General features: G+C 46.9%; 1 protein-coding gene across 1 annotated transcript in view; it reads left to right on the top strand.

Moving 5' to 3' along the window:
- SPATS2 (spermatogenesis associated serine rich 2) overlaps positions 1 to 16,940 on the top strand; it is a 65,618-nt gene that overhangs the window by 29,778 nt on the left and 18,900 nt on the right. Inside the window, exons 4-5 of the mRNA XM_082299061.1 lie at positions 7,592 to 7,700; positions 15,323 to 15,372. Coding sequence (XP_082155187.1) covers positions 7,592 to 7,700; positions 15,323 to 15,372 — 159 coding nt within the window. The remainder of the gene's footprint in view (positions 1 to 7,591; positions 7,701 to 15,322; positions 15,373 to 16,940) is intronic.

The following is a 16,940-nucleotide window of genomic DNA, read 5'->3' as shown; positions in this document are numbered from 1 at the left end:
CTGATTTTTCCCCGAATTCCCTAATTTTTCCCCAAATTCCCTGATTTTTCCCCGAATTCCCCGATTTTACCCCAAATTCCCTGATTTCTTCCCTGGATTCCCTGATTTTTCCCCGAATTCCCTGATTTTTTCCCCGAATTCCCCGATTTTTCCCCGAATTCCCTGATTTTTCCCCAAATTCCCTGATTTTTTCCCCAAATTCCCCGATTTTTCCTGAATTCCCTGATTTTTTTCCTGAATTCCCCGATTTCTTCCCGGAATTCCCTAATTTTTCCTCAAATTCCCTGATTTCTTCCCCAAATTCCCTGATTTTTCCCCGAATTCCCTGATTTTTTCCCCAAATTCCCCGATTTTTCCTGAATTCCCTGATTTTTTTCCTGAATTCCCTGATTTCTTCCCCAAATTCCCTAATTTTTCCCCGAATTCCCTGAGTTCTCCCCGTATTCCCTGATTTTTCCCCAAATTCCCTAATTTTCCCCTGAATTCCCCGATTTCTCCCCGAATTCCCTGATTTTTTTCCTGAATTCCCCGATTTCTCCCCAAATTCCCTGATTTTTTCCCCAAATTCCCTAATTTTTCCCCGAATTCCCCGATTTTTCCCCAAATTCCCCGATTTTTCCCCAAATTCCCTAATTTTTCCCTGAATTCCCTGATTTCTCCCCAAATTCCCTGGTCTTTTCCCCAAATTCCCTAATTTTTCCCGGAATTCCCTGATTTTTCCCCCAAATTCCCTAATTTCTCCCCGAATTCCCTGATTTCTCCCCAAATTCCCCGATTTTTCCCCAAATTCCCCGATTTTTCCCCAAATTCCCTGATTTCTTCCCCAAATTCCCTGATTTTTTCCCCAAATTCCCCGATTTTTCCCCAAATTCCCCGATTTTTCCCGGAATTCCCTGATTTTTCCCCAAATTCCCTAATTTTTCCCCGAATTCCCTAATTTCTCCCCAAATTCCCTGATTTCTTCCCCGAATTCCCCAATTTCTTCCCCGAATTCCCCAATTTCTCCCCCAAATTCCCCGATTCTTCCCCGAATTCCCTGATTTTTTCCCGGAATTCCGCGTTTTTTCGCTGCTTTTCCATTTCTTGCAATTCTCCCTTCTTGCCAAAGAGTCCCTGTTTTCCCAGAAAAATGGGAATTTTGGGGGGAAAACTTGGAATCATGGAAGAAAAATCGGGAATTTGGGGTAGGAAAATGGGAATTGGGGCGGCTTTGGAGCCCATCTGGGGTCACTCATTGCCGGGCTTTTCCCTGACTTTTCCCGGGGTTTTTCCATGATTTTCCCATTTTTTTCCCTGACTTTTCCCAAGGTTTTTCCATGGCTTTTCCCAGGACTTCTCCCAGGGTTTTCCCGTGACTTTTCCCAAGTTTTTTCCCAGCTTTTCCCATGCCTTTTCCCGAGGTTTTTCCATGACTTTTCCGTGGCCTTTCCCGGGTTTTTCCCTGACTTTTCCCGGGTTTTTCCATGACTTTCCCAGTTTTCCCATCCCTTTTCCCATTTTTTCCATGCCTTTCCCGGGTTTTCCCATCCTTTTCCTATGACTTTTCCCAGTTTTTCCCCTCCCTTTCCCACTTTTCCCATCCCTTTCCCATTTTTCCCCTCCTTTTTCCCATTTTTCCCCTCCTTTCCCATTTTTCCCATCCCTTTCCTGGGTTTTTCCATGACTTTTCCCAGTTTTTCTCCTGCCTTTTCCCAGTTTTCCCATCCCTTTCCCAGTTTTCCCATCCCTTTCCGGGGTCTTTTCCCATGATTTCCCCTCCTTTTTCCCATTTTTCCCCTCCCTTTCCCATTTTTCCCCTCCCTTTCCCATTTTTCCCATCCCTTTCCCATTTTTCCCATGCCTTTCCCACTTTTCCCCTCCTTTCCTACTTTTCCCATCCCTTTTCCCATTTTTCTGCTCCTTTCCCATTTTTCCCATGCCTTTCCCGGGTTTTTCCATGATTTTCCCAGGTTTTTCCCATGCCTTTCCCCTGCCTTTTCCCATTTTCCCCCTCCTTTCCCATTTTTCCCACTTTTCCTGCATTTTTCCCATCCCTTTTCCCATTTTTCTGCTCCTTTCCCATTTTTCCCATGCCTTTCCTGGGGTTTTTCCATCACTTTTCCCAGTTTTTCCCCTCCTTTTTCCCACTTTTCCCATGGCTTTCCCGGGGTTTTTCCCATGATTTCCCCCTTCCTTTTCCCATTTTCCCCCTCCCTTTCCCATTTTCCCCATCCCTTTTCCCATTTTCCCCCTCCCTTTCCCATTTTCCCCATCCCTTTTCCCATTTTTCCCATCCCTTTCCCACTTTTCCCATGGCTTTCCCGGGGTTTCTCCCATGATTTTCCCCTCCCTTTCCCAGTTTTTCCCCTCCCTTTCCCAGTTTTTCCCCTCCCTTTCCCAGTTTTCCATGACTTTCCCCACTTTTCCCATCCCTTTCCCACTTTTCCCATCCCTTTCCCACTTTTCCCATGGCTTTCCCGGGGTTTCTCCCATGATTTTCCCCTCCCTTTCCCAGTTTTTCCCATCCCTTTCCCAGTTTTTCCCATCCCTTTCCCCAGTTTTCCCCTCCTTTCCCAGTTTTCCATGACTTTCCCCACTTCCCCCTCCCTTCCCCACTTTCCCCATCCCTTTCCCATTTTTTTCCCATCCCTTTCCGGGGTTTTTCCCATGATTTCCCCCTCCTTTTTCCCACTTTTCCATCCTTTTTCCCACTTTTCCTGTCCCTTTCCCGGGGTTTTTCCCCTCCCTTTTCCCCATTTTTCCCCTCCTTTTTCCCACTTTTCCATCCTTTTTCCCACTTTTCCTGTCCCTTTCCCGGGGTTTTTCCCCTCCCTTTTCCCCATTTTTCCCTTCCTTTTTCCCACTTTTCCATCCTTTTCCCCACTTTTCCTGTCCCTTTCCCGGGGTTTTTCCCCTCCCTTTTCCCCATTTTCCCGTCCTTTTTCCCATTTTCCCATCCCTTCCCCATTTCCCCATCCCTTTCCCATTTTTTTCCCATGCCTTTCCCGGGGTTTTTCCCATGATTTTCCCATCCTTTTTCCCACTTTTCCCATCCCTTTCCCATTTTTCCCATGCCTTTCCCGGGTTTTTCCATGATTTTCCCAGGTTTTTCCCATGCCTTTCCCCTCCCTTTCCCATTTTTCCCCTCCTTTCCCATTTTCCCCTCCCTTTTCCCAGTTTTCCCATCCCTTTCCCAGTTTTTTCCCGTGGCTTTCCCGGGGTTTTCCTATGACTTTTCCCAGTTTTTCCCCTCCCTTTCCCAGTTTTCCCCTGCCTTTCCCAGTTTTCCATGACTTTCCCCACTTTCCCATCCCTTTCCCATTTTTCCCATGCCTTTCCCGGGTTTTTTCCCATGATTTTCCCCTCCCTTTTCCCACTTTTCCCCCTCCCTTTTCCCATTTTCCCCTCCTTTCCCCATTTTCCCCATCCCTTCCCCATTTTTCCCATCCCTTTTCCCATTTTTCCCCTCCTTTTTCCCATTTTTCCCATCTCTTTCCCACTTTTCCTGTCCCTTTCCCGGTTTTCCCGTCCCTTTCCCATTTTTCCCCTGCTTTTCCCAGTTTTCCCATGGCTTTCCCGGGGTTCTTCCCATGATTTTCCCCCGCCTTTTCCCATTTTTCCCCATTTTTCCCCATTTTCCCCTCCCTTTCCCACTTTTCCCCTCCCTTTCCCATTTTTCCCATCCCTTTCCTGGGTTTTTCCATGACTTTTCCCAGTTTTTCCCCTGCTTTTCCCATTTCTCCCATCCCCGGTTTTTCCATGCCTTTCCGGGGTTTTTCCCATGATTTTCCCCTCCCTTTCCCAGTTTTTCCCATCCCTTTCCCCAGTTTTCCCCTCCTTTCCCAGTTTTCCATGACTTTTCCCAGTTTTCCCATCCCTTTTCCCAGTTTTTCCCCTGCCTTTTCCCATTTTCCTCCTCCTTTCCCACTTTCCCCATCCCTTTCCCATTTTTTTCCCATGGCTTTCCAGGGTTTTTCCCATCCCTTTCCCATTTTCCCCTCCTTTTTCCCATTTTTCCCTCCTTTCCCATGATTTTCCCCTCCTTTCCCATTTTCCCATCCCTTTTCCCATTTTTCCCATGCCTTTCCCAGGTTTTTCCATGATTTTCCATTTTTTCCCATGGCTTTTCCATCTCTTTCCCATTTTCCCCTCCCTTCCCCACTTTCCCCATCCCTTTCCCATTTTTTTCCCATCCCTTTCCCGGGGTTTTTCCCATGATTTTTCCCGTCCCTTTCCCACTTTTCCCATCCCTTTCCCACTTTTCCCCTCCCTTTCCCACTTTTCCCATCCCTTTTCCCATTTTTCCTATGCCTTTCCTGGGTTTTTCCATGACTTTTCCCAGTTTTTCCCCTCCTTTTTCCCACTTTTCCTGTCCCGGTTTTTCCCATCCCTTTCCCAGTTTTCCCATGGCTTTCCCGGGGTTTTTCCAATGATTTTCCCCTCCCTTTCCCAGTTTTTCCCATCCCTTTCCCAGTTTTTCCCATCCCTTTCCCCAGTTTTCCCCTCCTTTCCCACTTCCCCCTCCCTTCCCCACTTTCCCCATCCCTTCCCCACTTTTCCCATCCCTTTCCCAGTTTTCCCATGGCTTTCCCGGGGTTTTTCCCATGATTTTCCCCTACTTTTCCCACTTTTCCCATCCCTTTCCCGGTTTTCCCCTACTTTTCCCATTTTCCCCATCCCTTCCCCATTTTTCCCATCCCTTTTCCCATTTTTCCCCTGCTTTTTCCCAGTTTTTCCCCTCCCTTTCCCATCCCTTTCCCACTTTTCCCATCCCTTTCCCATTTTTCACCTCCTTTCCCAGTTTTTCCCCTCCCTTTTCCCACTTCCCCCTCCCTTCCCCACTTTCCCCATCCCTTTCCCATTTTTTTCCCATGCCTTTCCCGGGGTTTTTCCCCTCCCTTTTCCCCATTTTTCCCCTCCTTTTTCCCATTTTCCCCTCCCTTTTCCCCATTTTTCCCCTCCTTTTTCCCATTTTCCCCTCCTTTTCCCCATTTTTCCCCTCCTTTTTCCCACTTTTCCATCCTTTTTCCCACTTTTCCTGTCCCTTTCCCGGGGTTTTTCCCCTCCCTTTTCCCCATTTTCCCGTCCTTTTTCCCATTTTCCCATGCCTTCCCCATTTCCCCATCCCTTTCCCATTTTTTTCCCATGCCTTTCCCGGGGTTTTTCCCATGATTTTCCCATCCTTTTTCCCACTTTTCCCATCCCTTTCCCATTTTTCCCATGCCTTTCCCGGGTTTTTCCATGATTTTCCCAGTTTTTTCCCATGCCTTCCCCCGGCCTTTTCCCATTTTCCCCCTCCTTTTTCCCATTTTCCCATCCCTTTCCCATTTTCCCATCCCTTTCCCATTTTTCCTATGCCTTTCCTGGGTTTTTCCATGACTTTTCCCAGTTTTTCCCCTCCTTTTTCCCACTTTTCCTGTCCCGGTTTTTCCCATCCCTTTCCCAGTTTTCCCATGGCTTTCCCGGGGTTTTTCCCATGATTTTCCCCTACTTTTCCCACTTTTCCCATCCCTTTCCTGGTTTTCCCCTACTTTTCCCATTTTCCCCATCCCTTCCCCATTTTTCCCATCCCTTTTCCCATTTTTCCCCTGCTTTTTCCCAGTTTTTCCCCTCCCTTTCCCATCCCTTTCCCACTTTTCCCATCCCTTTCCCATTTTTCACCTCCTTTCCCAGTTTTTCCCCTCCCTTTTCCCACTTCCCCCTCCCTTCCCCACTTTCCCCATCCCTTTCCCATTTTTTTCCCATGCCTTTCCCGGGGTTTTTCCCCTCCCTTTTCCCCATTTTTCCCCTCCTTTTTCCCATTTTCCCCTCCCTTTTCCCCATTTTTCCCCTCCTTTTTCCCATTTTCCCCTCCTTTTTCCCACTTTCCCATCCTTTTTCCCACTTTTCCTGTCCCTTTCCCGGGGTTTTTCCCCTCCCTTTTCCCCATTTTTCCCCTCCTTTTTCCCACTTTTCCATCCTTTTTCCCACTTTTCCTGTCCCTTTCCCGGGGTTTTTCCCCTCCCTTTTCCCCATTTTCCCGTCCTTTTTCCCATTTTCCCATCCCTTCCCCATTTCCCCATCCCTTTCCCATTTTTTTCCCATGCCTTTCCCGGGGTTTTTCCCATGATTTTCCCATCCTTTTTCCCACTTTTCCCATCCCTTTCCCATTTTTCCCATGCCTTTCCCGGGTTTTTCCATGATTTTCCCAGGTTTTTCCCATGCCTTTCCCCTCCCTTTCCCATTTTTCCCCTTCCTTTCCCACTTTTCCCCCTCCCTTTCCCCATTTTCCCCATCCCTTCCCCATTTTTCCCATCCCTTTCCCATTTTTCCCCTCCTTTTTCCCATTTTTCCCATCTCTTTCCCACTTTTCCTGTCCCTTTCCCGGTTTTCCCATCCCTTTCCCATTTTTCCCCTGCTTTTCCCAGTTTTCCCATGCCTTTCCCATTTTTCCCCTGCTTTTTCCCAGTTTTCCCATCCCTTTTCCCATTTTCCCCATGCCTTTCCTGGGTTTTTCCATGACTTTTCCCAGTTTTTTCCCATGTCTTTCCCCTCCCTTTCCCATTTTCCCCATCCCTTTTCCCATTTTTCCCCTCCTTTCCCACTTTTCCCATCCCTTTCCCACTTTTCCCATGGCTTTCCCGGGGTTTCTCCCATGATTTTCCCCTCCCTTTCCCAGTTTTTCCCCTCCCTTTCCCACTTTTCCCCTCCCTTTCCCACTTTTCCCCCCCTTTCCCATTTTTCCCCTGCTTTTCCCAGTTTTCCCATGGCTTTCCCGGGGTTCTTCCCATGATTTTCCCCTGCCTTTTCCCATTTTTCCCCATTTTTCTCCATTTTTCCCCTCCTTTCCCAGTTTTCCATCCCTTTCCCATTTTTCCCCTCCTTTCCCATTTCTCCCATCCCTTTCCCAGTTTTCCCATGGCTTTCCTGGGGTTTTTCCCATGATTTCCCCTCCTTTTTCCCATTTTTCCCTCCTTTCCTATGATTTTCCCCTCCCTTTTCCCATTTTCCCATCCCTTTCCCATTTTTCCCATGCCTTTCCTGGGTTTTTCCATGACTTTTCCCAGTTTTTCCCTTCCTTTTCCCCACTTTTCCTGTCCCTTTCCCGGTTTTCCCATCCCTTTCCCATTTTTCCCCTCCTTTCCCATTTCTCCCATCCCTTTCCCACTTTTCCCATCCCTTTCTGGGGTTTTTCCCATGATTTTCCCCTCCCTTCCCCACTTTTCCCCATCCCTTTCCCATTTTTTCCCATCCCTTTCCCGGGGTTTTTCCCCTCCCTTTTCCCCATTTTTCCCCTCCTTTTTCCCATTTTCCCCTCCTTTTTCCCATTTTCCCCTCCTTTTTCCCACTTTTCCTGTCCCTTTCCCGGGGTTTTTCCCCTCCCTTTTCCCCATTTTTCCCCTCCTTTTTCCCACTTTTCCATCCTTTTTCCCACTTTTCCTGTCCCTTTCCCGGGGTTTTTCCCCTCCCTTTTCCCCATTTTTCCCCTCCTTTTTCCCACTTTCCCATCCTTTTTCCCACTTTTCCTGTCCCTTTCCCGGGGTTTTTCCCCTCCTTTTTCCCACTTTCCCCTCCTTTTTCCCACTTTCCCCTCCTTTTTCCCACTTTTCCATGCCTTTTCCCATTTTCCCAGATCGGCGCCGTCCGGGCCGTGGTTCCGAACCGCAGCAACACCGACATCGTGCTGGTGCTGCAGCACTTCGACAACTCCGTGCCCCGCGCCGTGCAGGCCTTCATGGAGGGTGCGAGCCCGCAATTCCAGGCCTTTTCTGGGAATTCCGGGCCTTTTCCGGGAATTCCGGGCATTTTCCGGGAATTCCGGGCGTTTTCTGGGAATTTTTGGGGGTTTTGAGGGAATTTTCAGGGAATTTTTGGGGGTTTTGAGGGATTTTTTGGGGGTTTAGAGGGATTTTTTGGGGGATTTCAGAGGGAGTTTTGGGGGTTGGGAGGGAATTTGGAGGATTTTTTTGGGAATTCCGGGCGTTTTCCGGGAATTCCGGGCATTTTCCGGGAATTCCGGGCGTTTTCTGGGAATTTTTGGGGATTTGGAGGGAATTTTTGGGGAATTTTTGGGGATTTGGAGGGAATTTTTGGGGGTTTTGACGGAATTTTTGGGGGATTTGGGAGGGAGTTTTGGGGGTTTGGGAGGGAATTCTGGGGATTTTGGGGGAATTCCGGGCGTTTTCTGGGAATTTTTGGGGATTTGGAGGGAATTTTTGGGGGTTTTGAGGGAATTTTTGGGGGTTTTCAGGGAATTTTTGGGGGTTTAGAGGGAATTTTTGGGGAATTTTTGGGGGTTTGGAGGGAATTTTTGGGGATTTGGAGGGATTTTTTGGGGGATTTCAGAGGGAGTTTTGGGGGTTTTGAGGGAATTCTGGGGATTTTGGGGGAATTCCGGGCATTTTCAGGGAATTTTTGGGGATTTTTGGGGAATTTTTGGGGGTTTTGAGGGAATTTTTGGGGGATTTGGGAGGGGATTTTTTGGGATTTGGGAGGGAATTTGGGGGTTGGGAGGGAATTTGGAGGATTTTTTTGGGAATTCCGGGCATTTTCAGGGAATTTTTGGGGGTTTTCAGGGAATTTTTGGGGGTTTTGACGGAATTTTTGGGGGATTTGGGAGGGAGTTTTGGGGGTTTGGGAGGGAATTCTGGGGATTTTGGGGGAATTCCGGGCATTTGGAGGAAATTTTTGGGGATTTGGAGGGAATTTTTGGGGGTTTTGAGGGAATTTTTGGGGGTTTTGAGGGATTTTTTGGGGGATTTCAGAGGGAGTTTTGGGGGTTGGGAGGGAATTTGGAGGATTTTTTTGGGAATTCCGGGCGTTTTCAGGGAATTCTGGGCGTTTTCAGGGAATTTTTGGGGGTTTAGAGGGAATTTTTTCGGAATTTTTGGGGATTTTGAGGGATTTTTTGGGGGATTTCAGAGGGAGTTTTGGGGGTTGGGAGGGAATTTGGAGGATTTTTTTGGGAATTCCGGGCCTTTTCCGGGAATTCTGGGCATTTTCAGGGAATTTTTGGGCGTTTTCTGGGAATTTTTGGGGATTTTCAGGGAATTTTGGGGGAATTTTTGGGGATTTTGAGGGATTTTTTGGGGGATTTCAGAGGGAGTTTTGGGGGTTTTGAGGGAATTCTTGGGATTTTTTTGGGAATTCCGGGCCTTTTCCGGGAATTCCGGGCATTTTCCGGGAATTCCGGGCGTTTTCTGGGAATTTTTGGGGATTTTCAGGGAATTTTTGGGGATTTTGAGGGAATTTTTGGGGAATTTTTGGGGATTTGGAGGGAATTTTTGGGGGTTTTGAGGGAATTTTTGGGGGATTTGGGAGGGAGTTTTGGGGGTTTGGGAGGGAATTCTGGGGATTTTGGGGGAATTCCGGGCATTTTCAGGGAATTTTTGGGGGTTTTGAGGGCATTTTTGGGGAATTTTTGGGGGTTTTGAGGGAATTTTTGGGGAATTTTTGGGGTTTTGAGGGATTTTTTTGGGGGATTTCAGAGGGAGTTTTGGGGGTTGGGAGGGAATTCTGGGGATTTTTTTGGGAATTCCGGGCCTTTTCTGGGATTTCCGGGCATTTTCCGGGAATTCCGGGCGTTTTCTGGGAATTTTGGGGATTTGGAGGGAATTTTTGGGGAATTTTTGGGGATTTGGAGGGAATTTTTGGGGGTTTTGACGGAATTTTTGGGGGATTTGGGAGGGACTTTTGGGGGTTTGGGAGGGAATTTGGAGGATTTTTTTGGGAATTCCAGGCGTTTTCTGGGAATTTTGGGGGATTTTCAGGGAATTTTTGGGGGTTTGGAGGGAATTTTTGGGGGTTTTGAGGGCATTTTTGGGGATTTGGAGGAAATTTCAGGGATTTGGGAGGGGATTTTTTGGGATTTGGGAGGGAATTTGGGGGTTGGGAGGGAATTTGGAGGATTTTTTTGGGAATTCCGGGCATTTTCAGGGAATTTTTGGGGGTTTTCAGGGAATTTTTGGGGGTTTTGAGGGAATTTTTGGGGGATTTCAGAGGGAGTTTTGGGGGTTGGGAGGGAATTCTGGGGATTTTTTTGGGAATTCCGGGCCTTTTCCGGGAATTCCGGGCATTTTCCGGGAATTCCGGGCGTTTTCTGGGAATTTTTGGGGATTTTCAGGGAATTTTTGGGGAATTTTTGGGGATTTTGAGGGAATTTTTGGGGATTTTGAGGGAATTTTTGGGGGATTTCAGAGGGAGTTTTGGGGTTTGGGAGGGAATTCTGGGGATTTTTTTGGGAATTCCGGGCGTTTTCAGGGAATTTTTGGGGATTTTGAGGGAATTTTTGGGGGTTTTCAGGGAATTTTTGGGGGTTTTGAGGGAATTTTTGGGGATTTGGAGGAAATTTCAGGTATTTGGGAGGGGATTTTTGGGGATTTGGGAGGGAATTTGGAGGAATTTGGGGGAATTCCGGGCATTTTCAGGGAATTCCGGGCGTTTTCAGGGATTTTTTGGGGATTTGGAGGGAATTTTTGGGGGTTTTGAGGGCATTTTTGGGGAATTTTTGGGGGTTTTGAGGGAATTTTTGGGGAATTTTTGGGGTTTTGAGGGATTTTTTGGGGGATTTGGGAGGGAGTTTTGGGGGTTGGGAGGGAATTCTGGGGATTTTGGGGGAATTCCGGGCATTTTCAGGGAATTTTTGGGGATTTGGAGGGAATTTTTGGGGAATTTTTGGCGGTTTTGAGGGATTTTTTGGGGGATTTCAGAGGGAGTTTTGGGGGTTTTGAGGGAATTCTGGGGATTTTTTTGGGAATTCCGGGCCTTTTCCGGGAATTCCGGGCATTTTCCGGGAATTCCGGGCGTTTTCTGGGAATTTTTGGGGATTTTCAGGGAATTTTTGGGGGTTTAGAGGGAATTTTTGGGGAATTTTTGGGGATTTTGAGGGATTTTTTGGGGGATTTCAGAGGGAGTTTTGGGGGTTTTGAGGGAATTCTGGGGATTTTGGGGGAATTCCGGGCGTTTTCAGGGAATTTTTGGGGATTTTGAGGGATTTTTTGGGGGATTTCAGAGGGAGTTTTGGGGTTTCGGAGGGAATTCTGGGGATTTTGGGGGAATTCCGGGCATTTTCAGGGAATTTTTGGGGATTTGGAGGGAATTTTTGGGGGTTTTGAGGGAATTTTTGGGGGATTTGGGAGGGGATTTTTTGGGATTTGGGAGGGAATTTGGGGGTTGGGAGGGAATTTGGAGGATTTTTTTGGGAATTCCGGGCGTTTTCTGGGAATTTTTGGGGATTTTGAGGGAATTTTTGGGGATTTTGAGGGAATTTTTGGGGAATTTTTGGGGATTTGAGGGAATTTTGGGGGATTTGGGAGGGGATTTTTTTGGATTTGGGAGGGAATTTGGGGGTTGGGAGGGAATTCTGGGGATTTTGGGGGAATTCCGGGCGTTTTCAGGGAATTTTTGGGGATTTGGCGGGAATTTTTGGGGATTTTGAGGGAATTTTTGGGGAATTTTTGGGGATTTGAGGGAATTTTGGGGGTTTGGGAGGGAATTCTGGGGATTTTGGGGGAATTCCGGGCGTTTTCAGGGAATTTTTGGGGATTTTGAGGGAATTTTGGGGGGTTTTGAGGGAATTTTTGGGGAATTTTTGGGGTTTTGAGGGAATTTTTGGGGATTTTGAGGGATTTTTTGGGGGATTTCAGAGGGAGTTTTGGGGGTTTTGAGGGAATTCTGGGGATTTTGGGGGAATTCCGGGCATTTTCAGGGAATTCTGGGCGTTTTCAGGGAATTTTTGGGGGTTTGGAGGGAATTTTTGGGGATTTTTGGGGAATTTTTGGGGATTTTGAGGGAAATTTTGGGGATTTCAGAGGGGATTTTTTGGGATTTGGGGGTTTTGAGGGAATTCTGGGGATTTTGGGGGAATTCCGGGCATTTTCAGGGAATTTTTGGGGATTTTCAGGGAATTTTTGGGGAATTTTGGGGGATTTTCAGGGAATTTTTGGGGAATTTTTGAGGATTTGAGGGAAATTTTGGGGATTTGGGAGGGGATTTTTTGGGATTTCGGAGGGAATTTGGGGGTTGGGAGGGAATTTGGAGGATTTTTTTGGGAATTCCGGGCATTTTCTGGGAATTTTTGGGGATTTCGAGGGAATTTTTGGGGCTTTTGAGGAATTTTTGGGGGGTTTTGAGGGAGTTTTTGGGGATTTTGAGGGAATTTTTGGGGGATTTCAGAGGGAGTTTTGGGGGTTGGGAGGGAATTCTGGGGATTTTTTTGGGAATTCCGGGCCTTTTCCGGGAATTCCGGGCATTTTCCGGGAATTCCGGGCGTTTTCTGGGAATTTTTGGGGATTTTCAGGGAATTTTTGGGGAATTTTTGGGGATTTTGAGGGAATTTTTGGGGATTTTGAGGGAATTTTTGGGGGATTTCAGAGGGAGTTTTGGGGTTTGGGAGGGAATTCTGGGGATTTTTTTGGGAATTCCGGGCGTTTTCAGGGAATTTTTGGGGATTTTGAGGGAATTTTTGGGGGTTTTCAGGGAATTTTTGGGGGTTTTGAGGGAATTTTTGGGGATTTGGAGGAAATTTCAGGTATTTGGGAGGGGATTTTTGGGGATTTGGGAGGGAATTTGGAGGAATTTGGGGGAATTCCGGGCATTTTCAGGGAATTCCGGGCGTTTTCAGGGATTTTTTGGGGATTTGGAGGGAATTTTTGGGGGTTTTGAGGGCATTTTTGGGGAATTTTTGGGGGTTTTGAGGGAATTTTTGGGGAATTTTTGGGGTTTTGAGGGATTTTTTGGGGGATTTGGGAGGGAGTTTTGGGGGTTGGGAGGGAATTCTGGGGATTTTGGGGGAATTCCGGGCATTTTCAGGGAATTTTTGGGGATTTGGAGGGAATTTTTGGGGAATTTTTGGCGGTTTTGAGGGATTTTTTGGGGGATTTCAGAGGGAGTTTTGGGGGTTTTGAGGGAATTCTGGGGATTTTTTTGGGAATTCCGGGCCTTTTCCGGGAATTCCGGGCATTTTCCGGGAATTCCGGGCGTTTTCTGGGAATTTTTGGGGATTTTCAGGGAATTTTTGGGGGTTTAGAGGGAATTTTTGGGGAATTTTTGGGGATTTTGAGGGATTTTTTGGGGGATTTCAGAGGGAGTTTTGGGGGTTTTGAGGGAATTCTGGGGATTTTGGGGGAATTCCGGGCGTTTTCAGGGAATTTTTGGGGATTTTGAGGGATTTTTTGGGGGATTTCAGAGGGAGTTTTGGGGTTTCGGAGGGAATTCTGGGGATTTTGGGGGAATTCCGGGCATTTTCAGGGAATTTTTGGGGATTTGGAGGGAATTTTTGGGGGTTTTGAGGGAATTTTTGGGGGATTTGGGAGGGGATTTTTTGGGATTTGGGAGGGAATTTGGGGGTTGGGAGGGAATTTGGAGGATTTTTTTGGGAATTCCGGGCGTTTTCTGGGAATTTTTGGGGATTTTGAGGGAATTTTTGGGGATTTTGAGGGAATTTTTGGGGAATTTTTGGGGATTTGAGGGAATTTTGGGGGATTTGGGAGGGGATTTTTTTGGATTTGGGAGGGAATTTGGGGGTTGGGAGGGAATTCTGGGGATTTTGGGGGAATTCCGGGCGTTTTCAGGGAATTTTTGGGGATTTGGCGGGAATTTTTGGGGATTTTGAGGGAATTTTTGGGGAATTTTTGGGGATTTGAGGGAATTTTGGGGGTTTGGGAGGGAATTCTGGGGATTTTGGGGGAATTCCGGGCGTTTTCAGGGAATTTTTGGGGATTTTGAGGGAATTTTGGGGGGTTTTGAGGGAATTTTTGGGGAATTTTTGGGGTTTTGAGGGAATTTTTGGGGATTTTGAGGGATTTTTTGGGGGATTTCAGAGGGAGTTTTGGGGGTTTTGAGGGAATTCTGGGGATTTTGGGGGAATTCCGGGCATTTTCAGGGAATTCTGGGCGTTTTCAGGGAATTTTTGGGGGTTTGGAGGGAATTTTTGGGGATTTTTGGGGAATTTTTGGGGATTTTGAGGGAAATTTTGGGGATTTCAGAGGGGATTTTTTGGGATTTGGGGGTTTTGAGGGAATTCTGGGGATTTTGGGGGAATTCCGGGCATTTTCAGGGAATTTTTGGGGATTTTCAGGGAATTTTTGGGGAATTTTGGGGGATTTTCAGGGAATTTTTGGGGAATTTTTGAGGATTTGAGGGAAATTTTGGGGATTTGGGAGGGGATTTTTTGGGATTTCGGAGGGAATTTGGGGGTTGGGAGGGAATTTGGAGGATTTTTTTGGGAATTCCGGGCATTTTCTGGGAATTTTTGGGGATTTCGAGGGAATTTTTGGGGCTTTTGAGGAATTTTTGGGGGGTTTTGAGGGAGTTTTTGGGGATTTTGAGGGAATTTTTGGGGGATTTCAGAGGGAGTTTTGGGGGTTGGGAGGGAATTCTGGGGATTTTTTTGGGAATTCCGGGCCTTTTCCGGGAATTCCGGGCATTTTCCGGGAATTCCGGGCGTTTTCCGGGAATTTTTGGGGGTTTGGAGGGAATTTTTGGGGGTTTTGAGGGCATTTTTCAGGGAATTTTTGGGGGTTTTGAGGGATTTTTTGGGGGATTTCAGAGGGAGTTTTGGGGGTTGGGAGGGAATTCTGGGGATTTTGGGGGAATTCCGGGCGTTTTCAGGGAATTTTTGGGGATTTTTGGGGAATTTTTGGGGGTTTTGAGGGAATTTTTGGGGGATTTGGGAGGGGATTTTTTGGGATTTGGGAGGGAATTTGGGGGTTGGGAGGGAATTTGGAGGATTTTTTTGGGAATTCCGGGCATTTTCAGGGAATTTTTGGGGGTTTTCAGGGAATTTTTGGGGGTTTTGAGGGAATTTTTGGGGATTTGAGGAAATTTTGGGGATTTGGGAGAGGATTTTTTGGGGGATTTCGGAGGGAATTTGGGGGTTTGGGAGGGAATTTTTGGGATTTTGGGGGAACTTTTTGGGATTTGGGAGGGTATTTGAAGGTTTTTGGGGAATTTTGGGGGGGTTTTGAGGAAATTCTGGGGTTTGGGAGGGAATTTTTGGGATTTTGGAGGGAATTCTGGGGTTTGGGAGGGAATTCTGGGGATTTTGAGGGAATTTGGAGGATTTGGGAGGGAATTTTTGGGGATTTGGGAGGGAATTTGGGCGGGTGAAATTCCCTGGACATGAAACTTTTGGGATTGGAGGCTCCTGGAGTTGGAATTTTCGGGCCTGAAGCTCCGAGGGGCCGGAATTTGGCCGGGATTTGGCCGGGATTTGGCCGGGATTTGGTTGGGATTTGGCCGGAATTTGGCCGGAATTTGGCCGGGATTCGGGCCCCAGGCTCCCCTTCCCCCTCTGCAATTCCCCATTTCCCCTGGAATTCTCCTTTCCCCCTCATTCCCACTTTTTCCCCCTCTTTATTCCCAGGAAATGCCAGCGAGGTGCTGAAGGAATGGACGGTGACCGGGAAAAAAAAGGTCAATTCCCAAAAAATCCTGGAGCTTTTCCCTCCGTTTTTCCCAATTTTTTCCCCAATTTTCCCCCATTTTTTTCCCAATTTCCCCCAATTTTTCCCCAATTTTTCCCAATTTTCCCCCATTTTTTTCCCCATTTCCCCCCAATTTTTTCCCATTTTTTCCCAATTTCTCCCAATTTCCCCCCAATGTTTTCCATTTTCCCCCCATTTTTCCCCAATTTTCCCCAATTTTTTCCCCGATTTTTCCCCAATTCCCCCCACTTTTTCCCCAATTTTCCCCCAATTTTTCCCCAAATTTTCCCCAACTTTTCCCAATTTTTCCCCCAATTTTTCCCCATTTTCCCCCATTTTTTCTCCATTTTTTCTCCATTTTTTCTCCATTTTTTCCCCATTTTTTCCCCATTTTCCCCCAATTTTCCCCCAATTTTTCCCCCAATTTTTCCCCAATTTCCCCCAATTTTTTCCCCCATTTTCCCCCATTTGTTCCCATTCTTTCCCCATTTTCCCCAATTTCCCCCCAATTTTTTCCAACTTTTTCCCCCACTTTTTCCCCCATTTCCCCCCAGTTTTCCCCAATTTTCCCAAATTTTCCCCCCATTTTCCCCATTTCCCCCATTTTTTCCCCAATTTTCCCCAATTTTCCCCCCAATTTTCCCTCCAATTTTTCCCCAATTTTTCCCCATTTTTCCCCATTTTTCCCCCAATTTTTCCCCAATTTTTCCCCCCATTTTCCCCCACTTTTCCCCCACTTTTCCCCCATTTTTTCCCCATTTTTTCCCCATTTTTTCCCCATTTTTCCCCATTTTTCCCCAATTTTCCCCCCAATTTTCCCCACTTTTCCCCATTCTTTCCCCATTTTTCCCCCATTTTTTCCCCAATTTCCCCCAATTTTCCCCACTTTTCCCCCATTTTTTCCCCATTTTTTCCCATTTTTTCCCTGGTTTTCCCCCTTTTTTCCCCCCATTTTTCCCCAATTTTTCTCCACTTTTCCCCATTTTTTCCCCAAATTTTCCCCAAATTTTCCCAATTTTTCCCCCATTTTTCCCCAATTTTCCCCCATTTTTCCCTCATTTTTCCCCCATTTTTCCCCAATTTTCCCCCATTTTTTCCCCACTTTTCCCCCAAGTTTTCCCCATTTTTCCCCAATTTTCCCCAAATTTTCCTCAAGTTTTCCCAATTTTTCCCCCATTTTTCCCCAACTTTCCCCCATTTTTCCCCATTTTTCCCCATTTTTCCCCATTTTTCCCCCATTTTTTCCCCACTTTTTCCCCAATTTTCCCCAATTTTTCCCCCAATTTTTCCCCATTTTTTCCCTGTTTTTCCGCCCATTTTTCCCCATTTTTCCCCAATTTTCCCCATTTCCCCATTCCCCCATTTCCCCCCATTTCCCCCATTTCCCCATTTCCCCATTTCCCCATTTCCCCCATTTTTCCCCAATTTTCCCCATTTCCCCATTTCCCCCATTTCCCCCATTTCCCCCATTTCCCCATTTCCCCATTTCCCCCATTTCCCCCAATTCCCCCATTTCCCCCATTTCCCCCATTTCCCCATTTCCCCATTTCCCCCATT

The sequence above is a fragment of the Coloeus monedula genome (genome assembly GCF_965178545.1).
Source record: "Coloeus monedula genome assembly, chromosome: 30".
In the NCBI taxonomy this organism is placed as follows: Eukaryota; Metazoa; Chordata; class Aves; order Passeriformes; family Corvidae; genus Coloeus; species Coloeus monedula.
This window is presented reverse-complemented; position numbering and strand designations above follow the sequence as displayed.